General features: G+C 47.8%; 14 protein-coding genes across 19 annotated transcripts in view; 6 read left to right on the forward strand and 8 right to left on the reverse strand.

The window, feature by feature from the left end:
* Window positions 1–313: 313 nt before the first annotated feature.
* Srp54k (signal recognition particle 54k) lies at window positions 314–2,416 on the reverse strand. Its single transcript, XM_001354246.4, has 2 exons — window positions 1,351–2,416; window positions 314–1,292 (listed from the first exon to the last, which is right to left on the reverse strand). Exons 1-2 carry the CDS (start codon window positions 2,266–2,268, stop codon window positions 684–686), a joined length of 1,527 nt encoding a protein of 508 aa, XP_001354282.1. The 5' UTR covers window positions 2,269–2,416; the 3' UTR covers window positions 314–683.
* A 386-nt stretch (window positions 2,417–2,802) lies between these two features.
* Window positions 2,803–5,602, forward strand: Gen (XPG-like endonuclease). The gene is made up of 5 exons (XM_001354245.4): window positions 2,803–3,179; window positions 3,250–3,553; window positions 3,618–3,907; window positions 3,962–4,129; window positions 4,190–5,602. Exons 1-5 carry the CDS (start codon window positions 3,022–3,024, stop codon window positions 5,532–5,534), a joined length of 2,265 nt encoding a protein of 754 aa, XP_001354281.2. The 5' UTR covers window positions 2,803–3,021; the 3' UTR covers window positions 5,535–5,602.
* On the reverse strand, window positions 5,543–9,337 carry AlaRS-m (alanine--tRNA ligase, mitochondrial). The gene is made up of 9 exons (XM_001354244.4): window positions 9,032–9,337; window positions 8,769–8,942; window positions 8,564–8,709; window positions 8,302–8,505; window positions 7,949–8,233; window positions 6,745–7,893; window positions 6,400–6,685; window positions 6,118–6,338; window positions 5,543–6,056 (listed from the first exon to the last, which is right to left on the reverse strand). Exons 1-9 carry the CDS (start codon window positions 9,197–9,199, stop codon window positions 5,648–5,650), a joined length of 3,042 nt encoding a protein of 1,013 aa, XP_001354280.2. The 5' UTR covers window positions 9,200–9,337; the 3' UTR covers window positions 5,543–5,647.
* A 1-nt stretch (window position 9,338) lies between these two features.
* Fitm (acyl-coenzyme A diphosphatase Fitm) lies at window positions 9,339–11,406 on the forward strand. Of its 3 annotated transcripts, none has more exons than XR_004469805.1 (4): window positions 9,339–9,538; window positions 9,625–10,240; window positions 10,311–11,123; window positions 11,201–11,406. XR_004469805.1 is itself a non-coding variant. In XM_002134650.3 (3 exons), the coding sequence occupies exons 2-3, from the start codon at window positions 9,727–9,729 to the stop codon at window positions 11,048–11,050; spliced, it is 1,254 nt and encodes a 417-aa protein (XP_002134686.1). In that variant the 5' UTR covers window positions 9,339–9,538; window positions 9,625–9,726; the 3' UTR covers window positions 11,051–11,229. The 3 variants fall into 3 exon arrangements, 1 of the variants encoding a protein (XP_002134686.1); XR_004469806.1 differs by having other exon boundaries at window positions 11,204–11,406; XM_002134650.3 differs by having other exon boundaries at window positions 10,311–11,229.
* The window catches only part of Gdap1 (ganglioside induced differentiation associated protein 1), a 70,966-nt gene continuing 54,242 nt past the window's right edge, over window positions 11,132–27,855 (reverse strand). Inside the window, exons 1-5 of one of the 4 annotated variants that reach the window (XM_015186980.2) lie at window positions 12,890–13,271; window positions 12,212–12,404; window positions 11,973–12,152; window positions 11,454–11,912; window positions 11,132–11,377 (exon numbers count right to left, since the gene is read on the reverse strand). In XM_015186980.2, the coding sequence (XP_015042466.2) occupies window positions 11,364–11,377; window positions 11,454–11,912; window positions 11,973–12,152; window positions 12,212–12,404; window positions 12,890–13,015 (972 nt within the window). In that variant the 5' untranslated portion in view covers window positions 13,016–13,271 and the 3' untranslated portion in view covers window positions 11,132–11,363. Of the gene's footprint in view, window positions 11,913–11,972; window positions 12,153–12,211; window positions 12,405–12,889; window positions 13,312–13,739; window positions 13,779–27,855 lie in introns of those variants that run through there. The other 3 variants (XM_033381963.1, XM_001354243.4, XM_033381964.1) reach the window with 3 other exon arrangements.
* On the forward strand, window positions 14,067–15,384 carry Dhrs4 (Dehydrogenase/reductase 4). The gene is made up of 3 exons (XM_001354242.4): window positions 14,067–14,447; window positions 14,542–14,944; window positions 15,006–15,384. The coding sequence occupies exons 1-3, from the start codon at window positions 14,197–14,199 to the stop codon at window positions 15,309–15,311; spliced, it is 960 nt and encodes a 319-aa protein (XP_001354278.2). The 5' UTR covers window positions 14,067–14,196; the 3' UTR covers window positions 15,312–15,384.
* Window positions 15,307–16,079, reverse strand: CHMP2B (Charged multivesicular body protein 2b). The gene has a single exon (XM_001354241.4). The coding sequence runs from the start codon at window positions 16,043–16,045 to the stop codon at window positions 15,407–15,409; it is 639 nt and encodes a 212-aa protein (XP_001354277.1). The 5' UTR covers window positions 16,046–16,079; the 3' UTR covers window positions 15,307–15,406.
* On the forward strand, window positions 16,235–16,977 carry Tcs5 (TP53 regulating kinase). The gene has a single exon (XM_001354240.4). The coding sequence runs from the start codon at window positions 16,265–16,267 to the stop codon at window positions 16,937–16,939; it is 675 nt and encodes a 224-aa protein (XP_001354276.1). The 5' UTR covers window positions 16,235–16,264; the 3' UTR covers window positions 16,940–16,977.
* Window positions 16,931–19,272, reverse strand: LOC4814073 (pentatricopeptide repeat-containing protein 1, mitochondrial). The gene is made up of 2 exons (XM_001354239.4): window positions 17,333–19,272; window positions 16,931–17,265 (listed from the first exon to the last, which is right to left on the reverse strand). Exons 1-2 carry the CDS (start codon window positions 19,163–19,165, stop codon window positions 16,975–16,977), a joined length of 2,124 nt encoding a protein of 707 aa, XP_001354275.2. The 5' UTR covers window positions 19,166–19,272; the 3' UTR covers window positions 16,931–16,974.
* On the forward strand, window positions 20,099–20,594 carry LOC4814166 (protein Asterix). Its single transcript, XM_001354238.4, has 2 exons — window positions 20,099–20,254; window positions 20,324–20,594. Exons 1-2 carry the CDS (start codon window positions 20,099–20,101, stop codon window positions 20,492–20,494), a joined length of 327 nt encoding a protein of 108 aa, XP_001354274.1. The 3' UTR covers window positions 20,495–20,594.
* Window positions 20,532–22,014, reverse strand: Yod1 (Yod1 deubiquitinase). The gene has a single exon (XM_001354237.4). The coding sequence runs from the start codon at window positions 21,837–21,839 to the stop codon at window positions 20,763–20,765; it is 1,077 nt and encodes a 358-aa protein (XP_001354273.2). The 5' UTR covers window positions 21,840–22,014; the 3' UTR covers window positions 20,532–20,762.
* LOC4814149 (uncharacterized) lies at window positions 22,686–23,168 on the forward strand. The gene is made up of 2 exons (XM_001354236.4): window positions 22,686–22,793; window positions 22,891–23,168. Exons 1-2 carry the CDS (start codon window positions 22,776–22,778, stop codon window positions 23,059–23,061), a joined length of 189 nt encoding a protein of 62 aa, XP_001354272.2. The 5' UTR covers window positions 22,686–22,775; the 3' UTR covers window positions 23,062–23,168.
* LOC4814053 (uncharacterized) lies at window positions 23,873–24,477 on the reverse strand. Its single transcript, XM_001354235.4, has 2 exons — window positions 24,351–24,477; window positions 23,873–24,241 (listed from the first exon to the last, which is right to left on the reverse strand). The coding sequence occupies exons 1-2, from the start codon at window positions 24,366–24,368 to the stop codon at window positions 24,068–24,070; spliced, it is 192 nt and encodes a 63-aa protein (XP_001354271.2). The 5' UTR covers window positions 24,369–24,477; the 3' UTR covers window positions 23,873–24,067.
* On the reverse strand, window positions 24,505–26,703 carry LOC4814052 (titin). The gene is made up of 2 exons (XM_033384004.1): window positions 26,644–26,703; window positions 24,505–26,588 (listed from the first exon to the last, which is right to left on the reverse strand). Exons 1-2 carry the CDS (start codon window positions 26,701–26,703, stop codon window positions 25,755–25,757), a joined length of 894 nt encoding a protein of 297 aa, XP_033239895.1. The 3' UTR covers window positions 24,505–25,754.

The raw sequence follows: 27,855 nt of genomic DNA on the forward strand, positions 1-27,855 counted from the left end.
TGGTTTCTTCTGCACGCTATATCTCTGCAATACGGCAGCCGATCGGGGTGCGGCATGTCATTCCGTGCTCGGGAGAGTCCTCCCAATCGACTGCCGTTCGAAAAAAGGACATCAATTTTTTCACGATTTTCGCAAAAAATCATGATGTAATCATCATATGGAAGCCGATCTGTGCGAGGCATGCCTCTCCGTGATCGGGAGAGTCCTGCCAATCGACTGCCATCGGAAAAAAGGACATTAGTTATATCACGATTTTCGCAAAAAATTATGGGCAGTCTCGGTTTCAGCCCTCTCAAATTAAAAATCATTTAAAAAGATTAATTCATGTTATTTATTTGTGTTATATCTATTTCAACTGCCTTGCGGTATTCAATAGGCATGCAATTTTCAGTAATTCGTGTACAGAAAACAGTTGAAACAATGAAAACTGACACTGTGGTTGCCAAATCGTACAAAAAACCAAATTGTTAACTGTTTATGCGCTGTCTTCTCTCTCGCTCTCGCTCACGCTCACGTTCTCGCTCTCACACCGATCTAAATTTTTTGGTCTTGAACAAGGGGAAATTGACGCACTGGCCCAATGCACTGGCACTGGCCAACCGTTAACAAACATATTGCTAAAAACCGAACTACGTAGAAACAAAATCATACAAAAATCTATAAATTTACACTCGCGGCTGGCCTCACTTGCCGCCAAAGCCTCCCATCAGGTTCCCCAGTCCACCCAGGCCGCCCGCCGCTCCTTGCTGCAGCTGCCGCATCATGTTCTGGAGTCCGCCCACGCCGCCCATCTGCTGAAGCATGCGGGGATCGATCATTTTGGCCATCTGCTGGTTGAGCTTGGCCATCTGTGTGGGATTCACATTCTTGGTCATGTCGCCCTGCTTGAAGAGACCCTTGACGCCGCCCATTTTCTTCACGACTGCTGCAAACTTTGTGTAGTGGGCAATCAGTTCCTTGGCTTCGCGTTCCAGGACTCCTGCTCCTTGGGCTACACGTGTACAACGCGTCGGCTGCTTGATGAAGAGTTTCGCTCCATCACGGTTGTCCAATTCGTTGTCCGACATACTGTCCATCATGGTCATCATTCGCTTGATGCGAGCCATCGATTCCGCCTCGCCGCCCTTTGTCATAAAGTCCTGCGAGAAGCCAGGGATCATGTTCATGATCTGCGAGAAAGGACCCATTTTCATGATGTTCTGGAACTGCTCGTACATGTCGCGTATTGTAAAATGGCCATGCTTTATCTTCTCGAGAAGCTCTTCATTTCCGTCTAGTTTCAGCTCGTTGACCTGGGAAGGATTGCAATATAGTTAGGAACATGTTTAACCATTTGGATCCCACTCTTACCTTATCTATCAGGCCCTCGATGTCGCCCATGCCGAGGAGCTTGCTAACGAAAGGTTTCGTCTTGAAGGGTTCCAGGTCGTCAATGTGCTCGCCCGTTCCTATGAAAATTATGGGCGACTGTGTGGCTGCTACAGCAGACAGGGCACCACCTCCCTTGGCATGGCCATCCAACTTGGTGATGATCACTGAGCCAATGTCAACCTTGTCTTTGAAGGCCTTCGCCTGGGCCTCGCAAGCCTGTCCAATGGTGGCGTCCATCACGAAGATGATGTTGTCAGGATTGACGGCATTTGCAACCGCCAACATCTCCTCGAACAGCGACTCTTCCTGCTTGTGTCGTCCGGAAGTATCCACAATAATCATCTCAAAACCCTCACGCTTGAACATGTCCACACCCTCCTGGGCTATGACAACGGGATCGATTTCTGTGTAGCTGCCGTAGAACGGAATGCGAGCTTTGGTGGCGTTCTGCTTGATCTGGTCATAGGCACCAGCACGGAACGTATCCGCGCAGACAAGACACGACTTCCAGTTGCGCTTCTGGTAGTGATAGGCTAGCTTGGTGCAGGTTGTGGTCTTGCCGGATCCCTGCAGACCCACAAACATGATGATGTTCGCCTTTCCCTTAATGGGCTGATAGGGCTTCACGCCCGGATCCACCAGTTTGATGAGCTCCTTGAACACGGCCGACTGGATCATGCGTCGCTTGTTCAAGCCTCCGGCCATCTCATCGAAGTCAATGACAGCTCGCACATTTTCCCGCAGCTGCTTCACCAGTCGTATGTTTACATCAGCCTCCAGCAGCGCTGCGCAAATCTCTTTCAGCATGGAATTCAATGCCTCCTCATTGATAACTGTGGCTTTGCTCAGCGAATGCAGAGCCGTTGTTATTTTTCTTCCTAAATCTGCTAAAACCATCTTGGCGTGTTGGCCGTGTGTCGGGGTGTGCTATTGGCAGCTTACAAATTTAGTTGGGCTACTTGCGAAGCAAATTCATGCGAAATTGCAGGAAACTTTTACTTTTGGTCTTTGACACGTCGATGTGGACTTATCGATAAAATATACCGTCCGACCGTCAGAAATATACCTAAACATACCGTCTCATTTAAAAAATATACCGTAAATATACTGACGAATTTAAGTTCTATTTTACATATTCCTCGATTTTAAAATTCCGCAGAATATTAATAGCTAAATAGAATCTTTAGCCCTGCCCACATAATTTTATCCGATTGATAAGTCAATTTTCTACTTGACTGGCTTATTTAAAACACTTGCTTTTATTGCATTTTGCGTCAAAAAAAGTTTTACTCGTATATTAACCGTCCAATATTCCCAGCTATATAGATCTTTCAGTTTTGCCCAGATAATTTTATATGATTGATGAATTAATTTTGATCAGAATTAACTACTTTTAAGTACTCGCATGTGTTTTATTTTGACAAAAACACGGTTTCAACAAAACTGTTTAACAAAAAAACACTCTCATTTTCAAAACATACCGCTAATATACCTCAATTTAAACGTCACCAGTGGTCGTTCTGTAAGAGGAGGACTGACCACAGCTGTCAAAATGCGACCTATCGGTCGCGTTGCGTAGTGACTGGCTATACAGGCAAAAGAAGAGCGTTCTTTTGAATTTGAATTTAGAATATTGGTTTTCATTGTTTTATGGGTGTAAAAGAACTTTGGACAGTATTAACCCCTCATGCTGAGCGCAAGCCGATAAATGAGCTTCGCGGCAAGAAAGTGGCCATTGATTTGGCCGGCTGGGTGTGCGAAAGTCTGAATGTGGTCGACTATTTTGTGCATCCGCGGCATCATCTAAAGTTGGTTAAATTCTCACTGGACTGAAAGTTCTTTGTATTGATCTGATGTCTAATGGCTAATTCTTTTCAGAAACCTTTTCTTTCGCACCTGCTACCTTATATGGGAGCAAGTCACTCCAGTGTTTGTTTTGGAGGGAGTGGCTCCGAAACTGAAGGGCCAAGTGATTGCCAAACGAAATGAGCTGCAGTTTCGAGGAGTACGACCCAAGGATGCAGCCACTGGCACGCAAACTGCTGCAAAAGTAGACAAAGGACGGACCCGCTTCAACCATGTCCTGAAACAGTGCGAGACTCTGCTGCTCTCAATGGGAATTCAGTGTGTCCAAGGCCCAGGCGAAGCGGAGGCCTACGCTGCCTTCCTTAACAAGCACGGAGTATGTTCTGTTCTCCATGCTTTTCATTAATTGGCTTATCAATTTGAACTACAAACTCTTCCAGTTGGTGGATGGCGTCATTAGCCAGGATTCGGATTGCTTTGCCTACGGTGCTATACGAGTGTATCGCAACTTCTCAGTGTCCACCCAAGGGGCGCAGGCTGCCGCTGGGGGTGCTGTTGATATCTACGACATGCGGGAGATTACGAGCCGCATGGATTTTGGCCAGCACAAGATTATTGTGATGGCTCTTCTATGCGGCTGTGACTACTGTCCAGATGGCATTGGGGGTATTGGCAAAGATGGTGTCCTAAAACTGTTCAACAAGTACAAGGAATCGGAGATCCTGGATCGGTAAAGCTAAAGAGCAAAGCTACTCTCAAACAGATTAATGCATTCTCCTTATAGGTTGAGGAACTGGCGAGCCGAGACAGATAAGTACAATGCTCTGGAGATGCGGGTGGATGACAAATCCATCTGCAGCAACTGCGGACACATTGGGCGGACGCAGAGCCACACGAAGAGCGGCTGTAGCGTCTGTCGCACTAAACGGGGCTGTGACGAGACCTTGTGGAAGTAAGACCTATCTAGAATACAAAAATATAAAAGTTGATACGATTCGTTGCTCCCCCGCAGAGAACAACGCCTTTCCATTAAGGCGGAGCTGATCCTACGCCGAAAGGCCTTGTTGGCTCCAGAGTTTCCCAACGAGGAGATAATATCCGAGTTTCTCAGCGAGCCCCCAACGATACCAAATCTAAATCTTGGCTGGCGGCAGCCGAATCTCGTGAAATTCATCAAGCAGATAGGGCATCTGCTGCAGTGGCCGGAAATCTACTGCTTTCAGAAGTTCTTTCCGATCCTCACCCGTTGGCAGGTGCAGCAGGCGGCCAGGACCAATGCGATAGGACGAGTGGAGCTCGTTCAGCCGGTGGATATCATCAAGAAGCGTACCGTGAAGGGAGTGACCAGCTTGGAGCTGCGCTGGCAGGATCCCAGTGGCAGTTTCCAGGGACTCATACCTGACAAACAGATTTCAGAGTTCGAGCTGGAACATCCCAAGGGCATCGAAGAGCTCTACTATACCGTGGAGCCGCTGGACATGCTGGAAGCTGCGTATCCCGATCTCGTGGCATCCTTTCTCAAATCCAAGGAGAAGCCCCCGAAGAAGGCCACGCGAAAGAAGAAGACCGATCCCCTGAGCGCCATCGAGAACATCCCAGAAACATTAGATAAGCAGAAGGCGAACCCAGCGAAACCGAAGCGAGTGGTCAAAAAGAAAAAGGCTCCAACGGAGCAGGCTCAGCCTTCACTGCAACAATTCCTCAGACGGGAGAAAATAGGGGGGACTCCTGTGAAGGATTCTCTGCCGCAAATGGCACAATTGCCACAGCAATGCTCCACACCCATCACCAAATTCTTGCCTTCGGATCTCGAAAGCGACTGCGACGCGGTAGAGTTCGACATGTCCGATGTAGTCAATGGAATCATATCGAATCCGAATGCTCGACCAACTGTGACAAGACACGAAGGACGACAGTTGCACTACGAGGCCTTATCCGACGACCTGAGCATGCGTCTGGCCCAACTGAGTCTAAGAAAGGATGAGCTCCAGGAGGAGCCTCTACCTCCAGTTGCTGAACACAAAAGGGATCTCTCGCTGGTCGAGCACCTGCCGCAGAGCAAGCGTCTCTCTCTAGACGATAGCTTTGATCTGCTGGTGAAGGGCGATCTTAAGAAGGTTCCCCACTTGATACAGCCAATTAGGACTCCCGTGGACCGCTTCAAGCACCAGCATTGCATAAGTGAGCATCTTCCACAGCCTGCTGTCGAGCCTGCTGCAAACGTGAGCTACTTCTTCAATCAAAGCAGTGATAATGCCGATGCCTTCGAGCAGTTGATGAACTCCAGCCTGGGAATCCAAGAGCAGGCAGAAGAGGATGAGGAGGAGGAAGATGATTTGGTGGTAATCAGTGATTAGGCTTACAGTTTATAGTGTGCGATTTATTCGCTCTTTACAAAAAAAAAAGGAAACGATTCCACAGCAAATCTTGGAGCTTGCGCTTATCTCTTCTTATTTTTTGGGGAGGGTGATCACAACTTGAAATAAAGCTTAGCATACTGATGGGCCTTCGCCAGGGCCTGCTCCAATTGCTCTTCAAAGAGATTGCTTACCTTACGGCCCTTCATGTTACACACGATCTTCGGATTCTGTCCCTTGGGCGCGGCCACTTGACCCCCAAATGTGGCGGCAAAAGATTGCAGCCAGGAGGACGCATCGAACTCTTGGTTGACGCTGTTCTGCGGTACACAGCAGCGTGCTTTCACAACGCTATCACACATACTGACCACCAGAATGGGGCGATCCGAACAGAGCTTGGTGGCGCGCTGCAGGGGGATCTCTTCCACCAAAGCGGAGCTGGTTATGTAGTGCAAAATAAAGGGGTGGGTGTCCACAGGTTTCTCCTGCAGCAGGTTGCGCATCTCTACTTCTACAAATTCCCTGCAAGAATATGGATGTATAATCTGCACTCCTCTAATGCTCTCTCTCTATTTGCTCTCACTTGAGGGTTGTGCGGGATGTCTCCTTGATCCTCTTCAGCATGTCATGGATGCGTTCCAGAGTGTCCATTTTGAAGGCATATGGCAGCTTGATGTCCGTGTGCAGCATATTATGGCGGATGGTCTGCAACTCTATTTCGGTGGCATTTGTGAGCTTATCAGTCTGGAACTGCTGTTCGAGCATATCTACGCGATGGCGCAGCAAGGCTGCTGTCTTGAGCACCTAAAAGAGATAAGCAAAAGGATGCTTACAGATGAACATTGTTCCATCTAAAGCCACTTACATTCTCCGCCGCCTGGCCAGCCACAGCGGTGAAGGCAAAGCGCGCCCTGTTTGTCTGCTTTAAATTGACAATACAGAAACAGGAGAGCTCGCTGGTGTTGGTCACATGAGTGCCGCAGCACAGCTCCTTGGAACTAAGCTGCATATCTGGGCACTGCACACTGATCAGACGCAGTCCCTGCTCCGGGTAAACCTCCCCAGGCACCATCGTAATATCATTCTCCTGGAGAACATCGGCGGCACTCACAAGTTCAACTTGGACGGTCGTGGCAGAGCAGATAATTCGACTGTACGAAAGGTGAAACAAGGTGAAGACACTGCCAAGAGAGAATCCAGTGGGACTTACTTGATCAGATCTTCGATGAGCTGGACATCTGCTTTTTGTATCCGCTTGCCCAGCAATCCTAGTTCCAGTTTGCACTGCTCGCTGGTGACGGAGCTGGAGACCTGGTAGGTGACCTTGTTGAACAGCGATCGGATGGCGGCATTCAGCAGGTGAGTGGCTGTGTGATGGCATGTGTTCAGTTGCCTTGTCCCAGAATCCACTTGCAGCTCAACTTCATCACCAATGGCCACCTCAAAGTGGTCATCTGCGGGGGCGGCCAAGCGGCACACGTGAACCACGCAATCATTGAGATGCTTCACACGGATCACATTCAAGAGATGGTGCGGTTGCTCTGGTTTGTGCGCATTGCTGACAAGAATCTGGCCAGCATCGGACTGTTGTCCGCCAGACTCGTAGTAGAAATTGCTGGCGGCGGTGACAATTGAAAGGGTATCGGAGGTGTCCTGGAGCCGGCTGCCTTGGGTGCGTGATACTTCCGCATCGTTGAGTAGCATGCCCACCACTCGACTGCGTAGAGTGGGAATCTTGTAGGATTCATTCTCGCTATCAAAGGAATAGACATATTTGTGACTATTGTCGGTGGGTCGCAGGCGCTTTGTAAGCGTCGCCTGAGCCTCAGCAATGCGTTGTTCTAGCGCCACATCGCAGATGCCCCCGTCCTCGCGTTGGCTCTCCTTGGACTTGATTTTAGCCAGCGAGACCTCTGCTCGATAACGGTCCAAATCACAATTCATGTTCTCCAGCTCGGCCAGCTTGAGGAAGCTCTCTTCGGTCAAGCCATAGGTGTCCGTCAGCTTGTAGAGGAAGTCGCCGGGAATCGTGTTGTTAGGGAACTTGCAGCGCTGGACCTGGAACTCCCGATAGGCGGGAACAAATCCTGGGCATTCCATCAAGTCAATGTCGTCCAGATTGGGGAACTCGGTCAGGACCTCGGCAAAGGCTTTCGAGGAGCTCTCACGCAGATTCTTGTACACGTCATGTTCGTGATTAATCAGATCGATGACTGCCTCTTGCTTGGCAGACATCTCCGGGTAGGCTTCGCCCAGAGTCTCCACCACAATAGGAACCAATTGGGAGAGCAGCTTTTCATGGGCAAAAACATGCTCCGAGATGTTGAGGGCCTTCCGCAAGACGCGTCGTAGTTTCTGACTGCAAATGGGTTTGGATTAGTGTAGGAATAAGGCGTTATAGTGTGGTAGCCTACTTCTGATCTGGCAGCATTCCATCGGCAAGGCAGGCAGTGACCATGCGAGCATGATCGGCAAGTATTCTGTAGCTTGTGTCCAGGAGAGCTGCATTTGAGGTTTCTGGGAAGCTGCCGCCATAGACTGGGGCCTTGGACAGCTGCTGAATGCCATCGAAGAGCGGGCTGAACAGGTCCGTGTCGTAGTTTGAGGATTTGCTTTGCAGAATGGCAGCCAAACGCTCAAATCCCATGCCCGTGTCCACATGGTGAGCGGGCAACTGGGAGATGCTGCCATCGGGATTGCTAGATTGCCCAAATATACGTTTCGATTAATGACTATAATTTAAGCTCTGTCTCTGTCCTGTCCTCACCGATTGTACTGTATGAAGACGAGATTCCACAGCTCTGTGAGATCCGAGCGGCCTGCATTTACGAGCTTACCGCGATCCGCGACGCTGCCCAGCTCTGGACGATGGTCTATGTGTATCTCAGTGCAGGGGCCGCAGGGTCCAGTAGCGCCCATTTCCCAGAAGTTGTCTTTGCAGCCGAAGGGCAGAATACGCGAGGCGGGAAAGCTAAAAGAACATGCGCAGTCAAAGAGATGATGCTCTTGGATTATGTAACAAGTTGTACCCCAGGCTGCGCCAAATCTCGAAACATTCCATATCCGCCGGTATGCCCAGCAGCTTGTCGCCAGCGAAGTACGTGACATACAAACGTCCAGGATCGATGTTGTATGGCCCGCGGAGTAGCTCAAGGGCCATAGCGCAGGCCTCTTGCTACAGAATTTTGCAAGAGAATTAGGGAAATCTGCCAGTTAAAGCAAACCAGAAAATACCTTGAAGTAGTCCCCAAAGGACCAGTTGCCCAGCATCTCAAAGAACGTGTGGTGATAGCCATCCTGGCCGACCACAGAGAGATCGTTATGTTTTCCTCCCACCCGTACGCATTTCTGGGAATTCACCACCCGCTTGTGGGGAGCCGCCGCCGTGCCAAGGAACACAGACTTGAACTTAACGAAAAGCAATAATCAGATAACAATGGACTAATAGGTCGTTGGGCCGGGCCGAGCCGCGCCGCTCTATTCTATGCTCTGCTCACCTGATTCATGCCAGCGTTGACAAACGCCACCGTCGGATCACAGAAGGGCACCACGGGGCTGGAGCGCACGAATTTGTGCTCATGGTTGACGGTGAAGAAGTCTATGAATGTTTTTCGAATCTCGCGCGCCGTCAGCACACGCTGCAACTGCTTGGCCGAGTTGTACATGCCAAAATTGTATTGGAATTCGAGTTAATTACATGCGACCGGCAATTAAAACAGAGATACGATCAGATAAAATCTCTACTCGAACAGCTGATCCGCAACAGCCATTCACAATGAAGCGTCGACAAATAGATGGCTATTCGCGGGACGTCGTCAATACCTGTGCAACTGTTCTATTTTTTACGGGGGCGCAACAGCTGCGCGCACGTAGATTTTTGGTTGGAACGTATGTCAGGGCGAAAAACAACTAGGAGCAACGACAGTGGATACCATAACTGATGTGACAGTGGATATAAATATCACTGAAATTAATGAAATCCACTTTCGAACAGTGCATCGAAGGTAATGTTGCCCAGGACTGTATGAACTTTGACACGCACCATGCTTCCGCTTTCACTTTTACTCTCTCTCTCTCTCTCTCGCTTTAGCATAACCAAAAACGGCAGCAACAACGCATTTCCCACCTTGACCAAGTGCAAACCCCAGCGCCGCAAGACAGCAACAAGCGTCAACGAAATCTAAATCGAATTATGGCCACCAAACGGCGACCGCTGCGTCCGAACATTGGAACAAGTTCTGGATCAAACATGAACTTTCGACCTGGGGGTCCGGACATAACTCGGTCCGAGGCTAGGGGCACTAGACCTACAGCAGCCCCCACTAGTATCCGAGAGATTCTAGTCATGGGAGTAATACATTTGTGTAAGAAAACGATATTCTTCAACACGGACCTCAAGGTGGCACTCTACTTGGGCAGCCTGTTCGTGGTATCGGTCATTGGGGACTTTGTCCCCTTCCCAAAGACCTACTTCGCGCGCTCGGACAATCTATTCAACATGTACTTCGTGAAGGTAGGCTGGGGCTGGACTCTGCTGTTTGTGGTGCCCTTCCTAGTTCTGTCTGCCTATACGATCACCTGCGGCGATCACAAGCGAATGCTCAGGCATCACTTCCCTCGCATTGTCATAGCCACATTCTTTTGGTTTTTCTGGACGAAGCTCTTCAACATTGTGGAAACTTCCTACGGCCGCTGCACGGTCAAAAGTTAGTATTGAAAACGGTTATCAGGATTAGCAGGGTTAACGAAATCTTCTTCTTCCTGTTCCGAAACCAGGCTTCCAGAGCAAGCCGAGCTGCCTTAAGGCCGGACATCTGTGGCAAGGCTTCGACATATCAGGCCATGCTTTCATCCTGATTCACTCTAGTCTGGTGCTCATCGAGGAGGCCCGTCCCATCATCAAGTGGGAGACCATCAAGGAGCACCTCCGCAACGAGATGCACAATCGCAGCGTTTCCGAAAATGCGGGCACCAATCCCCTTCGAGGCCTGAACGACGAGCAGATGAGGAGCCTGCAGTTCCTCTACAAACGACTAACGCCCATCATCCGGACCCTGTTCATCGGCATGGCCGCTCTGCAGCTGCTCTGGGACATAATGCTGGTGGGAACCATGCTCTACTACCACCGCATGATTGAGAAGGTCATCAGCGGCATTATAGCCATCCTGACCTGGTACTTCACGTATCGCTTCTGGTATCCCACGCGCGGCCTCTTGCCAGAAGAGCCCGGAAACGGCACCTTCTTCTACCAGAGGGAGACCCATGTCTTTCCTTTCAAGCGTCCCTCGCATTTATCTGGTACGACCTCCGCCAGTGGAGCCTCTGGCCCCATGAGAGCAAATCCCAATGGGAAAGTGGGAGCGACGAATGTGCCCAAGGATCAGCAGATGCCAACATTCATGGGCATGCCATTGTTCACCAGCCCGAAGGTGGCCACTGCCGCAGCAAGCTTGCTTCAATCAGCGCAGCAGAAGCGAGAGCAGCAACAGCAGCAGCAGTTTGGAGCAGATAGCTGAGCCCCAAAGGACGATCCCCGTCAAATCATCGTCCCCGGAGGCGTAAACAAGCATAGCAGGAATTGACAATTAGGTGACGGATTGGAATTTATACCAAATTTTTTGTATATTCAACTTCGAATGATGCTTATGTAAATTATGATATTTTAGCAGCTAGACACTGGCTGGCACATGGTTCATCCCTCTTCTCTTCTCCTCTACTTTCTCTTCATCATCCCATACCCCTGCATCAGCATCAGCATCAGCGTCAGCCATCTGGTTACCACGTAGTAGCTTTAAGCGTTAAGCGTTTAGCGTTCTTATGTTCGTGCGTTTATATGTGACCAACTTTAACAGTAAAAGGATTTGTTAACAAACGTATCTGCCGTTCACTTATGAGCAAATGCTGCAAACATGGCCATACCCAGGAAGCCGGCTCCTGCGCCCAGCTTGTAGTTTCCTGGCGTCTTCGCCCACATCTCCTTGAGGATCTCGAAATTGCTGGGCTGTAGCTTGTGGTACGACTGGCGCTGCTTGAAGCGCAGAAAATATCCCTCCACCTGGGGCAGCTTACCGAAGGACCAGTAATAGTTCTCAAATCCCAGCTGGTAGAGGCGATGCAGGAGCAGTCCGAAGCTGATGTCCGCCAGGGTGACCTCGTCCCCGGTCAGCCACTCGTTGCGGGGTGCCTTTTTGGACAGCTCTTGCTCCACATAGAGCAGCACATGACGTACGGCATCGAGCACGCGCTGAAAGTCGTCACGGCAGGACACGAGATCCTTGCGACGAATCTGAATGTCCAGCTTTTGCTTCAGCGCCGACTTGTTCGATTCCAGCTCATCCACAGAGCGCCGGAGCAGGTCCAGGACCTTGTCGTTATTCTCTAAAAGAAGCAGAATCATTGGCCATGGCTAGAGTTTAATGCAACTGCTGGGCCACTTACTTAGGCAGGATTGGCGAACTGGCCCAATAAATGGCGCCTTGGGCACCAGCTTTAGATCATCGTGGACGAACGAGCCAAGACTCAGAGCTCCCACTGGCACACGTCCCACGGCATTCTCATAGACCATTACCTGGTCGTACTGTGAGGAACTCTGTTCGGGCTTCAGCACTGGATGATTCGCTGAAATGAAAGGGAAATTTTGAATCCATTTGTGGCATACACTCATGTTACCGTGCTACCTCCCCGGAACTTGCTCTCCACATAGTTGATTATGTGCGTCGAGTTGGGTATGATGAAGGCTCCATCCTGGAGCACGGGAACATCTCCCTTGGGATTGAGGTTTAGGAACCAACTGGAATACTGCTCGCCATTGCATAAGTCTACCACATAGGGAGTGAAGTCAATGTTTTTCTCATAGAGCACCAGGAGAACCTGCAAACGAAACGGAAAAGTGGAAAGAGAAGATTTATCATATCGTATTTCACTGGCTGAAGAAGTTTTGTTTATTTTCCATCTAATCTATTTATATTTTCACTTCATTAACACCTGCAGGGCGGCGGACAGGTACAGGTAAACAAAGTAAAGATCAATTCCAATGGTGTCATAATACCAATTTCTGAAAACTTTGCTACGATTACAACAATCCAGCTCTATTCGAAGCCGAACAGACCTTCCCTTGCCCCACTTGAAAGAGAAGGGAAGGGCGTATCGTAGTGCATAGTGGGTGGAACCTTGAAGCACCCTCGGGGGAGGGGGTTACAGTGTGTGTGCGGTCATTATAGGGTAAATAGCATCGGGCAATGATCAGATCAGAACAAATGATGACGACAACTACGCGATGATTAGTTTTGTAATTTCGCGCCATTGGATGATAAGTAATTTTGTCGGATATCACATGATTAACATCAGCCACTAACTTTTTGTGAATAGAAGTTGTAGGGATGGAAGTAGAGCACGAGCTTATTGTCCGTAAACACGGGGGCCTTGAAGTCCTGCAGAATGGGTGTGGCTGCTGCTTCAATTTCCTTAGCCTGATCGCCCATTTTTCGAATAAATGTACGTTCTTGGCAGTAGTAGGTGCTTAGTAGATCGCGTTAGTCAAATGTATTATGCTAGACTAAAGGTTTTTCTTTTATCACATGCTTCGCCGACGTTGGCGAACACGAAAGCCGTTACCGCGTGCCGGAGACGGAGACGATCGGAACCAGACCTATGTGAACACCGCTTGCACACGAGAAGCGACTCTGGGCAACTGTTAGTGCTAGTGCTAGTGCTAGGGCCTACATCTAGAGTGGATCGTGAAGCTGAAGCTGCTCCGACGGCTTATTAATTCGCACATTCGGCTGGGAAGCACTCTATACGAGTATGCTTGTACATATGTATGTATAAGCTATGTATGGCATAGGGACTGATTTCGGAACACCACATCCGAGTTGAAGTAGTACTATAGCATGTGAACCGATTCTCACTCGCTCTCATTATTCCGTTGCTACTCGTGTTTGCTTGTCATAATTATTTATCTTTGTTTATATGGCATTACGAAACGTTACGGAACGTTTATCTTCCTCTGCTTCAGATTTTCTTTTCAAAATTTCTTATCTACCGATGACTGAGATGACATGACTGTCTGGGAAAGGGAGTCGGATATTCTTAGTACATTAATGAATCAATAAATTTCTATCTTTGTATTAATGGGCTATCGCATTTAAACTTATTTATATACTATTCAGCTACACATTAGTCAGAAATCATGAGACGTTTAAGCACCTTCCCGTGTAAGCTTTCAGTCATTTCAAAAAAAGCGCCACCGATCAAAAACAAGAACTTTTGATTTCACCGTGAATGGCAAATCCATCCAAATCCAAAACACAGTTTACAGTTGATAGTTGATAGATATAGGAAAAATCAATTGTTAAACAAAAAATATCTCGAACTATACTCGACTCTCGTATCTTTAATGTTTTACGTGGGTAAGCTGGGCGCCAAAGCTCCATCCAGAAACCATGAGAAATTTAAGCCCCCTGCCTGTGCAAGCTTTCAGTCATTTTAAAAGAGGCGCCATCCAAAACAAGAACTTATGGTTTCACTTTGAATGGCAAATCCAGCCTTCGCGATTCGATTACCAACTAACGAACGCAGTTTACAGTTGATAGTTGATATAGGAAAAAATGAATTGTTAAGCAACAAATATCTTTAACTAAACTCGGAATCTCGTTTCTTGAAAATGTTTCATCTCGGCAAGCAGTTTCTTGGTAGAGCGCCAAAGCTCCACTTGAGTGCCAGCACCACTGTGAGTGGGGCCGGAGTCCAAAGTGCCACCAGAAATCTTAATCAAACCAACAACAAACCCGATCAAAAGCTTGTTAACCATAATCTTACCCATAAGCGCTTGTCCAGCAGTAGTCAAAGTTCAAGCGTCAACCAAATGAAGCGTTTAGCAGGGAAAGTTGCCGTGGTCACCGCCTCCACCGATGGGTGAGAGAGAACAAAATACCGCAAATTCTAGATCTGCCTTGCCTTGCCACTTTTGTCCACTAATTGAATAATATATGTTCTGTTCCTTTCGTAGTATCGGCTTTGCTATTGCCAAACGGCTAGCAGAAGATGGAGCCGCCGTGGTCATCAGCAGTCGCAAGCAAAAGAACGTGGACAATGCCCTGGCGGAGCTGCGCAAATTGAATCTGAATGTGCACGGCCTGAAATGTCACGTGAGCGAGCCGCAGGATCGCAAACAGCTCTTCGATGAAACCATCAGCAAGTACGGAAAGCTCAATATATTAGTTAGCAACGCTGCCACAAACCCCGCCGTAGGTGGAGTCCTGGATTGCGATGAGAAGGTCTGGGACAAGATCTTCGATGTCAATGTTAAGAGCTCGTATCTGCTGGCCAAGGAGGCGCTGCCATTTCTGCGGCAGGAGAAGGGCTCCAGCATTGTCTTTGTCTCGTCCATTGCAGGTTACGATGCCTTTGAGGTTAGTATGACTGGACTTATCCATGGGTTAGTGGCTTATCTCAACCTCCTTATCGTTGCAGCTGCTGGGTGCATACTCCGTCAGCAAGACGGCTCTCATCGGCCTCACCAAGGCTGCCGCTAAAGATTTGGCGCCAGAGGGCATTCGCGTCAATTGCCTGGCCCCCGGCATTATCAAGACAAAGTTCTCCAAAGCCCTATACGAAGATGAGTCAGCGAATGATGCGGCTCTCATGAAAATTCCGATGGGCCGTCTGGGCACCAGCGAGGAGATGGCTGGCGTGGTCTCGTTCCTGGTGAGCGAGGATGCCGCCTACATAACGGGCGAGGCCATCGTGGCCGGAGGTGGTATGAGTGCTCGTCTTTAAGTGATTTACATAAATATATTTCCTTAGAGGCTATGGATAACAGCCGTGTTCACAATAATATACAAAAAAGTGATGCAGTGTAATGTAATGGTGGTCTAGGAGGATCGCAGCTTGGCCAGCTGGTCGGCAATGTCCTTCTCAGTGCGCTTGCCGCTCGTCTCGAAGTCTGCGCTGCCAGTGGCTGGAATATTGGACATCTTTCCAGAGACTTCAATGCCGATCTCATCGAGGACTTTGTTCACCACCGCATTTGACTCTTCCTCGTCACCCGACTCGTTAAGCATGTCATCCAGTGTGTCGTTGATCATCTCATCTGTCATTTCCATCTTCATATTCGCCGCCTGGAAGTCGCGCACTGTTCCCGCAATCGCCTCGGGTCGCATCACCTTGTTCATATCTGCCATGGTCTTGGCCGTGGTTCCCATTGCTTCACCCAGCGCTATGTTGGCGCCCATATTCTTGTTCTGGAAGCCAATGGATTGGATCTTTCCAGCCGCCGCGTAGCTGCGCGACTTCTGCTTCCGTATCTCCACCAGCTGCTTGGCCAGAATGCGACAAGCGTCGTTATTTCGAGCAGCTGCGTTGCGTCTGATGTCAGCCTCCAGTTTTTTCTCCTCCTCCTCCAATTTGCGACGCTCGCGTTCAATGTCGCGCGTGGCCTTCTTCAATGATCTGTCATTTTCGCGCTGCTGCTCCTTGACCGTGGGTTTCTTGCCGAATATGTTGTTGAACATTTTTAGAACTTGGAATAATGGTCGAATACGACGCGCAAAAATTTGTAATGCTGTAGATTTCCTTTTGTCCTATGAATCACGCAAAAGTGCATATCGAAACATCGAAGTAAACAGTAAATCAGATCAGCTGTTGGCGCTGCGAATGGCAACTGGGTGCGTTGCGCCGTGAGTGTGCCTGCTTTTACTTTTTTTTGGATTTGAGTTGTTTTCGTCAAAAAAATGCCCAGCGAAATTTTAAAACAAGGAGCCGAGGCGCGCCTCTACCTTGGCGAATACCAGGGAGAAACCTGCTTGATTAAGGAACGCTTTGTCAAGAAGTACCGCCACCCAGAGCTAGACAAACAAATCACCCGACGTCGCATGAAGGCAGAGATGAAGACGGCGGCACGTTGTCTGGCTGCCGGCGTCTTGGTCCCGAAAGTACTTCACCTGGACTACCCCGCACACACCTTGTATATAGAATACTATGCCAATGCCAAGACAGCCAAGGAGTTCATCCAGGAAACGGTTGCCACCAAGGAGGCGGACGAGGCGAAGAAGCTACTGCTGGATCTGTGCTGGAGAATCGGCGTGATCGTTGGCAGAATGCACACTGACCACATTATACATGGCGACCTGACGACATCAAACATCCTAATCGATCCCCAGGAGAACAAGTACGATATCGTGTTCATTGATTTCGGTTTGAGTCACTACGACAAGGGCGCCGAGCGCAAGGGCGTGGATCTGTACGTTCTGGAGCGGGCCCTGCTGAGCACGCACAGCGAGCAGCCCTATCTCTTCGAACAAATCCTGGCTGGCTACCGCATGCAGTGTGGCAGGGAGGGGGACATTGTTCTCGACAAGTTCGAGGAAGTACGGGCACGCGGACGTAAGCGAACGATGATTGGCTAACAAAAATAATCTTTAATAAAACCTACATCGTAAACCTATTCTATCTTCTTGATGAACTCTCTTGGAGGGTCATCCTGCAGCTCATCGATCTTGATTTTCTTAATATATTTCCTCAGCTTTGTTTTTCGCTTGACCTGCTCGTGCTTGAGTGGTTCCAGACCGTCCACGGCTGCCTCCTTGTACTTGGCATAGGGGCGTACCTTTATCTTGGCAATGGCATCTTCCAGCTGAAGGCCAGTCAGGCCCTGCTCTTCGTAGTACAGGCGGTACTTATCACAGAACTTCGAGTGTCCCTTCTTAAAAGTGGGCGTCTTGGTCGAAGGGTGCTGTGGGTGGAAATATTGAACGGCTCAGTAGATTTCTCAGGGCATGTCCTCCAAATACTCAACTCACCCTGGCATCAATAGCCCGGGCGCATCCTCTGTGAAAGTTGTGCAGATGACGGAGGAATGGCTCGTTGGGCTTGACGCCCTCTTCCAGGCTTAGTTGCATGATTTCATTGATGTAGCCGAAGGACTTCTGGGCACAGCCCTGGCGCAACATGGCTCCTAGTATGGGCATGTTCATTTTAATTTCAGCCTCCTGCATTTGCAGCAACAGTTCCCTCGCTTCCTCCTGGGTTCGGCAGCCTAGGGCGAGCACGCCATAGGTAACGATATCCGGACGTAATCCTGCAGTGCGTATCATGGAAAGAACTTCGCGGGCACTGTCGTAGTCAAAGCGCATCGATCGCTTTTTGATCAGTATATTGAAGAAGTCTATGTCTGCCTTCAGGCCAATCTTGCGGACGAATGTGAGGAGCTGCTTCTCAGCAGAGTTGGTGGGAGGGATCACCTCTAGCATGGTCGTGAAGGTCTGTATATCGGGGGTTATCTTGTGCTGTTTCATGTGCTCCAGAAATCCCGTGATGCCGCCCAGCAAGAGGAAACGCTCATGGGGACGGGTCACTTCCTCTAGGGCCACCAGACTGCCTAGGTGTGGGCGCGGCAGCAGAAGATTGGGTAGTTCCAGCTCACTTGCAGTTGTCGCCACTTCGATGTGGTCAGGCAGAGAAGAGGTGCTCGCTGATTCACTCAGTAAATTGTCCTTTTCTCCTCCCTCCAGTTGGGGTACCGCCTCCTGTTTGGTTGCTGCTGGAGCAATCTGGTCTAGAACCTCTCGCATGGACTCCAAAGTACCAAAACCACAGTCCCGGGCACAACGTAACATAACATTGAAGCTGTAGTAGTCCGGGCTGATGCCTACCCGCAACATTTTATGCCACGTGAGGAGAGCATGTCGAAAACCGTGCTCCGGATTGCTGGCGCACGCCTGCAGCAGGAAATTGAAGGTGTCTGCATTCATGTCCAGCTTACGATCCACCATTTCATCTGCCAGCATGTAGGCTGTGTCTACATCTCCGCACCTGCCGTAGGCCTTGATCATGGCGTTGTAGTTTTTCGCATTTGGTTCGTAGCCCTTCTCCAGCATATTCTCTCGCAGGATCTGAGCCTTGGCTAGTCCATCGCTGATGGAAGGTGCATTGGCGCAGGCATTGAAGAGCGAGGTATACGTTCCTCCCGAAACGTTTAGTCCGCGCTGCCGCATCTTCGTGTACAGGGAGAACGCCTTACGGGTGTATCCGGCTTTGGCGCAGCCGCTGATCAGAAGATTGTATATGTACTTCTCTGGCTTGACGCGATCCTCTCGGAGCATACGCTGCTCCAGCACGGCAATGGCATCGTTTAGCCGGTTCGCGTTCAAGTGTTCCTTGATGAGATGTGCGTATTCCTTGGTTTGCAGTTTCTTTGAATGCCGCGTAGGTTTGCTTATGTATTCCTCCTCCTCGATATCACCAGGATCTTCAGATTGACTCGCGCTAATCTTGGCATCGCCAAAGGTATCCGGATCCCCATGCTCTAAAACTTTTCCTGGTTTCGGTTTCTTTTCCTTCCCATTTTTCGCAAACTTGAACTTATTTTGCTGCTTGTGAGCACCCACATTATCTTCCGCAGGAAATTCATCTTGGAATGGATTGTTAAACCTATTGGCCTCGCGTTTAGCTTGCAAACCGGCTTCCTGATCCGTAACACGCACGTGCAGCAGCCGGCTTTGATGCAACGTCCAGGAGCGCGGTGGAACCGATTGGAGTCGTCCGCTATAGCTATATAAAGAGCTCCCTACGGTGTTTAATTGCAAGCGGCGCATATGCGACGCCAGGCATTGGCTGAGCACTCGCAGAGCCATAATTTCTTCTGCAACTTTTAGTAATTTTTATGTAATTTATCAAACTATTCAAACGTGCGTGCCGCGGAGGAATAAATACAGAAAACAGCTGCTGCGTAGAGTTGCCACCTGAGTCTCCAAGGAAGGCAATAACTTTCTCTGTTTTAAATATTTTGCAGTTTATTTTATTCTTTCAGAGACCAAGAATAGGTATCAGGTTCAATATATACATATATAACATGTCAAAGAAATATCAATTTGAGAAAAGGTCTTTATTAATTACGTTTTATCTTCATATGAAATTAACGAAATAGGGTATGTAAAGGCCAATGCGCGCACCATGTCTGTCTTCAAATACCAACAACATTGCGACTGTTTTTTTTGTTTAACTATTTTTTGTATGCCTTGTTTAAGCCAAAATACAAGGACTATAAACTAGCCAATCTTGAAGAAAATTTATTCATCAACGGCCTAAAATTATGTGGGCAGAACTATGGGTTTTAGTTAGACAGAATTATTCAACGGAATATACAAATTAAACAATATGAACGACTTTCGTTTTTTTTTTTGTTTTGACCTATTTCGCTAAAACCTTTTTTGTCTGAGCTATTTCGTTAAAACCTTTTATTAGACAAGATCCAATTAAAGCAAGTATTTAGAATAAGCCAGTCAAGTAGAACAATTATTCATGAATCGTATACATTTATGTGGGCATGGCTAAATGTGCTATATAGCTGAGAATATTCGACGGAATATCAAAAACGAGGAATATGTAATATAGATCTTGAATTCGTCAGACCATTTACGGTATAATTTTAAAATTCAACGGTATATTTTGGTATATTTCTGAGGGTCAGACGGTATGTTTTAACGATAATCCGCGGTCACACTGCGTCACATTCCTATTTTTCTGACCGAATTAGTTTAATTTAGTGAAAATTTAAAACTTTCAACATGAGCAATACTGTGGATCCACGTCGCAAGGAGAAAATCAATCGCTACAAGGCGCCCAAGAACCAGGGCCAAGGCGGCGGCGCCAACGAGGACATGATGCCGGACTACATGAATATCTTGGGAATGATTTTCTCAATGTGCGGGCTGATGATGAAGGTGAGCCCCGAATTTCCCGATTTATGGCCAAGTGGACTTATCAGTAACATGCAACCGCTTCTCTTACAGCTGAAATGGTGCGCCTGGTTCGCACTGTACTGCTCCTGCATTAGCTTTGCCAGCTCCAAGGCCAGCGACGATGCCAAGCAAGTTCTTTCTTCCTTCATGCTGAGCGTCAGCGCTGTGGTCATGTCCTACCTACAGAATCCGGCTGCCATGACTCCCCCGTGGGCCTCTTAGCAGTGAGAAAGGCCAAAGCCACAGCATTTTGTTCTAGTTTAAATAAATGTCAATTTTTATTGCGATCCAAGAGGGGATAAAGAAATATAATATACTATAATTTTTGCAAATCAAATAATTTAAAATTTAAAAACATGATGTATAATTTAGCTAAAAGCGGTGGGGTTGTGCACCGTCGCCAGAAATGTAGGCATCACTAGGTAGTGAGTAGGTAGTAGGCAAACAGAATGAACGCTAAAATATAAATGGTTCCGAAAATCAGGACGTATTAAATCTCCTCGAAGTTCTCGTGCCCGGTTTTCTTGGCGTGCTCCTGGGCCTGGCCCTGCCCCACCAGCATCACATCGCAGTCCATGCAGCGCAAGGTGAATTTGTCAACGTTGGTGAACTGGCGCGAGGACTTAGCCTCGTTGGCTATCTGTTCGGCCTGTTGGTATACGCCCATCTCCTCCACTGGAAAAATGGTGGCCGGAACCGAGTTCTGCTGGGTCTCCATGTACAGGGGATCGTAGTGGATGCCATCGAAGAGGAGGAAGACGCGGAGTCCAAAGTTCTTGTCCTCGCCAAAGCGGTTGATGATGGCGTTCTGTATGTCCACCACATCGATCTCGATGCCGTAGTAGTTGGACAGTATGGAGACCTCAATAGCACCGCCCCACGAGTCGGCCTTCTGTATCCAGGCGCAGTAATCGGAGTTGGACTTGCCCAGCACGGCGTCATTGTACTGCTGGGTATCGGCAGACACCTCTTGGGCTATGATGTGCCGCATCATTTCGCTGCCTTCATTGTCCACCTTGCCGTTAAGGACGAAGCGAATGCTTGTGAAGAGGCATGAGTTATCCGCCGGCACCACCTTTTTCAGTAGAATGCCATTGAAGTTGCCGTTGGGTCCAGACTCTTCGGGTGAAATCACTGGCTCCAACGATTGAACGATATTTAAAGCGCCCGTCTCTATGCTGCCTCCGCTGGATACCTGACGCAGATGTTCCGCATCCTCCTCAGCCTGCAGACGACGCGCCAGCGCCTCGTCATCCTCCATAGTTGAACTGCCACTGCCACTGGCAATGGGTGTGGAAGTGGGGCCAGCAGTACCAGCCTTTTCTTCCACAATCAAGGTCTCACCGCTGTTGATGCCCACAGTCTTGAGGTTCTGATTTTCCCGATTTTCGGAGAGGTCCAATGGTTTGGGTGGATAGCCGACCAGCACGTGCAGCTGCAGTTCCTGTATGGCTGTCGCCTGGGCTATTCTCGTCTTCAGTTCCCCAAGCGTCGTATTCTGGTTCAAATCTTTGACAATGAATTGACCTTTTTTCGATTTCAGCTTCACACTGAATGAACCAGTCATTTTACTGATCGGCTTTTAACACAGACGTAAAGAGGACAGATTGGTATGATGGGGGCAATTTTTGTATTTTGGATTGACTGGAGTTTATAAGTTATATATTGTCTAATTTGGTTTTTTTCCTTCTTTTTTATTGCTTTTTTTGTTTAATCGCTTCGGTGTTGCCAGATGGCTAATATCGCGGGAGATGGCAGCGCTAGTCGCGATGCCCGAAAATGCACTAAAAAATACCTGGTGGCGCGTAAGTTCAAAAACTGTTATCCAGTATGTTTGGATATGATTGAAAAGTGATGTTTAACTGACAGAAATATCTAGACACACAATGCCATGCTTGAATGCTGTACCGCATTCCATTTTAGGTGTTAATACACTGCCTAATGGCCATGCTCGTTGGCTAAGGCCGCAATGTCAGGCCGCTAATTAAAGTTTAGCAGAGGATGGAAGAGTTCGTACGTTCGCGGCTAATGGCCTACACAAATAGAATCATCCAGAACCAAGGAAATGCCGATTAGCAAAAACAGAAACCACAAATTTTGGGGAAACAACCGCCAAGAGAGACGTCAAGTCAACAAATGGTCCAAATACTGATACTTTAAAGTTTAAACTCAACAATGGAACCGCAAGAGCAGCCACAAAATGAAATATGTAGTCCGGTATGGGCTTTTGTTATTGCCTCAGATGCGTGGTACACTTAAATCACATTTAATAGTCCAAACAAATTGATTGCCCGCGCCCCTCCCACTCCACTTCACTCCACTCCTCTCCGATTCACGAGATCGTCGAGCCGCCACCGCGTTGTTTTAATTTCTATGAAAGACGACCGGGCTGGGCCGTCGAGCGACTGACTATAAATAGTTGGGCAGCCGGGTCTGGTGTTCAGTGCAAGCAGGTCTGTCAACGACATCCCATCAATCCCAGCTCCAAACATCCGCAGTCAACATGAAGTTCTTGCTCCTGGTGCGTCTCCCAACACACACAAAACTGGATAATCATTACCCCCATCCAACATCGACTATCGAACATCCACTAACCACGGACTACCTTTTGATTACAGAGCGTGTTCCTTTGCCTGGTCGTGTGCTTCATGGCCACCAGTGCGGTGCCCATCGAGGAGTCCATACCCGAAGGTCTCGAGGGTCCTGGCAGTGACACCTTCAACCCCTCAGACGATCAGTCCTTCCTGCTCAAGCTGAAGCTGCTCAAGAAGCTCCTGTTCTTGGGCTAAGAGATGAGATTCCTCCATGCATTCGGCTATGGATGTTTTTTTTTTTTGGTAGCTTAACTTTGTGTCTAGGTTTTTTAAGAAAATATACAAAATTAAATGAAATGCAAGCATTTGATAAACTAATCTCATTGTTCTAACTGGCGTAGATGGTTGATAGTGCGAGAAGTGCGAGAGGAGAGCCCAGTTTGTTTCTTCAGTCATTTGTTTGTCAAAACTGAAGCAGAAACGGGCCTCTCTTTTGGGAGAAGATTAGGAAATAGACATGAATACAAATATTTCGCAAGAGTCTACAGAATAACTCCTGCTCTTCCTTCCAGAGATTAACCAAAAGACCAAAGGCATTTGTTCAGAAGGATCTTTATATCAAGCTGATCATTAAATCATTTCAAGGAAACTTTTCAACCTAACATCAAGGGAACTTCAGAATGCTTTATAGACCACAAGTAGAACTGGTTCCCATCATATACAAGAAAAATAAAGGAATTCCCCATTAAAATCAGATCGATGAATCATTTAAAAGCTGAACTCATTCAAGTTAACAAGGGCTCCCACCTTCAAGATCATAATTATCCCATGGTAGCATTTATATAAATATCGAATTTATAAACACACTCCGTTTTATGCCAGCGAAGATCCTGTTCCAAAAACGTGTTCCATTCTCCTATCGAAATGAACAAAAGCACGACTTGATGCCTTTCATTAACTCTCTTTTGGAGAAAGATCCCCACAACGATGACATAAGAAAGCCAATCGGCATTTCGTTGTATGAAAAGTACATTTATTTTATTTACGATTAGGTTTACTTTATTTGTATGCATGGTCGTATGGTATGGATAGTATGGAATTATGGAATTATCTAAGTAAAACGGGTTAAACGTTGTTGAGTGCAGCAGCTTGATGCTGTTGTTGTTGTTGTTGTGTTGTTGTGGTTTGGATGGACTAGATTCGGAGCTGATCTGAGCTGAATGATATACTATAGGTATGTATATGGCACACATCCGTTCCTCTAACCCAACAATTTCTTCAGCTTGAGCAGCTTCTTCAGCTTGAAGATGGCCTGCGGATCCTGGGGACGCTGCACATCATCGAAAGCCGGCTGATAGATGTTATCTCCGATCAAGGACTCATCCACGGGCACTGCAGACACCAGAGCAATGGCCAGCAGGCACACAAACAGGGTCTAAAGTGGGGAAATATTGTATGTAATCCAGTAATATTATTGGGGGAGGATACCGAGGAGTACTCCTTCTCATTCTCCTTCGCCTCCAACTCTGATTCCGAAGTCTTACCAAGGCGAGGTACTTCATGATTGTTGGGTGTTGTCTTGGGTAGATGTTGCGCTGGTTAATCCAAAAATTGACTGCAACTGGTAGCTTCTGGGGCCTGTGGCTTTTATAGCACCCAAAAACAGTGGCTCGAGGGAGATGATGATATGTAAACTGCAGACTGCAGTGGAGAAGTGGACAAATAAGCGATACATAAACAAAACAAAGACAGACACAAAACAAGAAAACCAAACAAAACGAAACATGGCCAAAAACATCTGCAGGCCAGAGGCCAGATCGGGGAGGGGGGCAAGGCCCTGTCTGGCAGGTGTCGTGTCTGTCGAGTCGCTGTGCAAATCAGACTTATGCTCGTCTTTAAACAGCAAAAACTAAACCAACGGCTAAAAGCCCCGAAACCAAAGCCATGCCCTGTTCACTTAGGTGGCATATCTTCTGTTTATCAGAGGGGGTGGGGGGGAGGTCCACTGAATAAGTTGGATCGTTGATTAAACACTGAGTAATACTAAGTAAATGAAAAAGCTGCTCAACTGAAGGCCACTCTGGAAGTTGGTCAGGCAAGAAGAAGACTATTGAGATCACACAAAAAAGATTCCACCATTCAGTTATCACTATTATAGGCCCCCTCTAAACACTTTAACACCTTCAAGTTCAAGAACGATATTGCGGATATTGTTTACCTTTCCATGCCTGATTGATCAATGGCCAAGCCAATTAAAACAAATGATAGCCGGACAGAATGAGAGTGAAGATCAAGATCCATAAATATTTGACACTTCTAATAGCCATCAATCGTGAAGATCCGATCACTAAATCAATACAAAATAAAACAGCAAAGCAAAGTAAACGTTCGATTTTGAATTCGAGTTTTGGGCTGGGCGGAGGCCAGCATTAGTGCCAAGTCATGCTGGAAGCCAGGTCATCCATGACGATGAGGTTGCAGCTTATCCGTACTAGAAGAAGAAAAACCGGAAACATTCGCCCAGCAGTCGCAGCCGCAGCCGCTCTAGATATGTTAATTTAATGGATTTTGAGAATGAACAGATGGCAATGCCACCAGTTGTCACACATTCCGTAAATTGATATAGATATATGCATATACATACATATATTGTAGTAAATGTATACCAAATGCATATCATATCAAGTATCAGCTGTGTAACAATGGATCATTGTCGTCTGCCTGTAGCTGACCGGTATATTTCCCATGCCCCTGGGGATTTCAATTAAGTTGGCATGGGCCTGGCTCTGGCCATGTGGAGATGTGTCAATTTGTGTTTAAACTGTTTCGGAGATGGCAATAAATTTTGATTTCGCACAGAAAAGATGATGAAAGAAAGATATCGTAGTCAACTGTTGCGGCAGGTCTAAGGCGTGGAACCAATGATATAATATATGAATGGTCAAAACTTATTCATTGTCATCCAGGCTACTATCGGAAACATCTTCGGACTCCTCCATCGGAGGCTCTTCCATCGGAGGCTCTTCCATCGGAGGCTCTTCCTGCGGAAGCTCTTCCTTCGGAGGTTCTTCCTGCGGAAGCTCTTCCTTCGGAGGCACTTCCTTCGGATGCTCTTCCTTCGGAGGCTCTTCCTTCCGAGGCTCTTCCTTCGGAGGCACTTCCTTCGGAGGCTCTTCCTTCGGAGGCTCTTCCTTCCGAGGCTCTTCCTTCGGAGGCTCTTCCTTCGGAGGCTCTACCTGCTGGGGCTCCTCCACACTGTTATTCAGATCTGATTTCACTACATACCCCGGCGGGGTTGTCATGCTAAACTTGATTCTGCAGGTAACCAATTTGATGACCTCCTCGTAAACCTGCACCAGTTCCAGCATTGCCAGATATCTGCCATCGGGCACGCGAGAGGGAACCAACTTCACATCAATGGCACTGTTCGCCACGTAGTAGAATCCGGGAACGAGCGGACAGGATATGAAGAAGGTGGATGGCAGCAGACTCTCCCCTTGGCCATGATCCGTTGAGATATTCCGCAGCGAGTCGAGTACCTTGCACAGGTCCATATTCCTCAAGCGCATCAGATCGCTGAAGTCCGAGCCCCCAGGCGTGTCAGAGAGCTTTCTCAGGAAGATATGCATCAGCAGTTTGCCGGCAAAGGGCACTTTTATGGTCAGATTGAAGTTGATGGCCTCCAGGTGATCGACGCTGGTGCTTACATAGATCTCGTCGGGCACAAAAGAGTGCACGTGCAGCTTATCGATTTGCAGAAACAGCTGGGAATCAATTGAAAACGATCAATCTCTGATACTGGTAGGGCTTATGCTTATGCTTCGATAGGAGACTCACGCAGGTGGCCTGTGCTGATATGCAAATGATGCCCAAGGCCAGACGTCGCAGAGGCACCATGGCCCATGGGTTTATGGCTTTCAGCGGATCAATGGGAACTAACCGCCCGAAATTCGGCGACATTTGCGGATTGAGAAATTAGCCTCGTTTTTTGTCTATTTAGTCAGGCCACGTTGAATTCGCTAATGGGTTTTTTTCGGTTAGATTCTTATCGAGCATGACCCTAACAATGATTGCATACCGTATGAGGGCAGGGCGCACAGATCGGGCAGATCGGGCGTATGCGTGACTAAATATGATCAAATCACATCACGCTTTTTAATAGTTTTTTTGATGTTTAACAAGATGTAAATTACGGCCAACTCAATGGACATGCCCGCAACATGGAGCTTAACGACTCCACTCCGCGGAGCCTGGAACCAGTGGCGATGATGAACTTGAACCAAAAAAATAACAGAAAAGTTTGCCCTGTAAACGGACATAAATTGTGCCGTTGCCGCCGCTGCCGCTGCCCGGCGTGACCCAAAAGTTGAAAAGCGAACCGAACAAAAGTCTCAGATAAATCATCCCAAACGAAAAATATATGTACCCACACATACATACATACATACTTACATATAGGAATGTATGCCAGTGGACCATAAATTCAAGCATTTTTATTGCAATTTGCTTGTTTGTACCAAAAACAAGTGCAAACAACGGACCAAGCAGCAGAAGCAGCAGCAGAAGCAGCAGCAGAAGCAAACGTAACAATCAACAAATGCTGCCTTAAGCCGCAAAGTACAGTGAAAGTGACGTAATGCGATGGCAGCAGCAACAGCAACAAAAGATGTATAAAACCATTAAACAACGACAACAAAGTACAGAGAAACAGAGAGTGAGAGAGCGAGCAAGAGCTTCGGCGAGAGCACACGAAAGCCAAGCTAGCTTCGGTGAACCGAGACTTTGATACCCTTGCGGATGGCCTCTTACTATGGCAGCTATGGTATAGGCGAATCTACTCTTGACTACTCATAGATAGACCTGAAGTATGGCCTCTACTTTTGATGCCGATCAGCAATATACATAAGTACAAAGTTAATATTCTGGGAGATTATTTCTTCTCTGAGTGGCAAACCTTCTAGCTCAATCATAATACTCTCACTGTAAAAAACAAAGAGTAAGAGCGCAAAAAATGTCAATGTCGAAGCAGAGGATGCAGAAGCAGAGCGG

The sequence above is a fragment of the Drosophila pseudoobscura genome, chromosome X (assembly GCF_009870125.1).
Source record: "Drosophila pseudoobscura strain MV-25-SWS-2005 chromosome X, UCI_Dpse_MV25, whole genome shotgun sequence".
NCBI lineage: Eukaryota > Metazoa > Arthropoda > Insecta > Diptera > Drosophilidae > Drosophila > Drosophila pseudoobscura.

Coding starts and splice junctions, on each gene's coding strand:
- Gen (XM_001354245.4), top strand. CDS start 3,022: ATGGGTGTAAAAGAACTTTGGACAGTATTAACCCCTCATGCTGAGCGC. Junction 3,180..3,249: donor CATCCGCGGCATCATCTAAA/GTTGGTTAAATT, acceptor AATTCTTTTCAG/AAACCTTTTCTTTCGCACCT. Junction 3,908..3,961: donor GAATCGGAGATCCTGGATCG/GTAAAGCTAAAG, acceptor TTCTCCTTATAG/GTTGAGGAACTGGCGAGCCG.
- Yod1 (XM_001354237.4), bottom strand. CDS start 21,839: ATGACTGGTTCATTCAGTGTGAAGCTGAAATCGAAAAAAGGTCAATTC.
- Dhrs4 (XM_001354242.4), top strand. CDS start 14,197: ATGTTTCATCTCGGCAAGCAGTTTCTTGGTAGAGCGCCAAAGCTCCAC. Junction 14,448..14,541: donor GTCACCGCCTCCACCGATGG/GTGAGAGAGAAC, acceptor TTCCTTTCGTAG/TATCGGCTTTGCTATTGCCA. Junction 14,945..15,005: donor CAGGTTACGATGCCTTTGAG/GTTAGTATGACT, acceptor TTATCGTTGCAG/CTGCTGGGTGCATACTCCGT.
- CHMP2B (XM_001354241.4), bottom strand. CDS start 16,045: ATGTTCAACAACATATTCGGCAAGAAACCCACGGTCAAGGAGCAGCAG.
- LOC4814073 (XM_001354239.4), bottom strand. CDS start 19,165: ATGGCTCTGCGAGTGCTCAGCCAATGCCTGGCGTCGCATATGCGCCGC. Junction 17,266..17,332: donor CCCGGGCTATTGATGCCAGG/GTGAGTTGAGTA, acceptor TTCCACCCACAG/CACCCTTCGACCAAGACGCC.
- LOC4814166 (XM_001354238.4), top strand. CDS start 20,099: ATGAGCAATACTGTGGATCCACGTCGCAAGGAGAAAATCAATCGCTAC. Junction 20,255..20,323: donor TGTGCGGGCTGATGATGAAG/GTGAGCCCCGAA, acceptor CTTCTCTTACAG/CTGAAATGGTGCGCCTGGTT.
- LOC4814052 (XM_033384004.1), bottom strand. CDS start 26,703: ATGGTGCCTCTGCGACGTCTGGCCTTGGGCATCATTTGCATATCAGCA. Junction 26,589..26,643: donor TATCAGCACAGGCCACCTGC/GTGAGTCTCCTA, acceptor AGAGATTGATCG/TTTTCAATTGATTCCCAGCT.
- Tcs5 (XM_001354240.4), top strand. CDS start 16,265: ATGCCCAGCGAAATTTTAAAACAAGGAGCCGAGGCGCGCCTCTACCTT.
- Fitm (XM_002134650.3), top strand. CDS start 9,727: ATGGCCACCAAACGGCGACCGCTGCGTCCGAACATTGGAACAAGTTCT. Junction 10,241..10,310: donor CGGCCGCTGCACGGTCAAAA/GTTAGTATTGAA, acceptor TTCCGAAACCAG/GCTTCCAGAGCAAGCCGAGC.
- Srp54k (XM_001354246.4), bottom strand. CDS start 2,268: ATGGTTTTAGCAGATTTAGGAAGAAAAATAACAACGGCTCTGCATTCG. Junction 1,293..1,350: donor TCGAGGGCCTGATAGATAAG/GTAAGAGTGGGA, acceptor AATCCTTCCCAG/GTCAACGAGCTGAAACTAGA.
- AlaRS-m (XM_001354244.4), bottom strand. CDS start 9,199: ATGTACAACTCGGCCAAGCAGTTGCAGCGTGTGCTGACGGCGCGCGAG. Junction 8,943..9,031: donor TCAACGCTGGCATGAATCAG/GTGAGCAGAGCA, acceptor CTTTTCGTTAAG/TTCAAGTCTGTGTTCCTTGG. Junction 8,234..8,301: donor GTCTTCATACAGTACAATCG/GTGAGGACAGGA, acceptor TGGGCAATCTAG/CAATCCCGATGGCAGCATCT.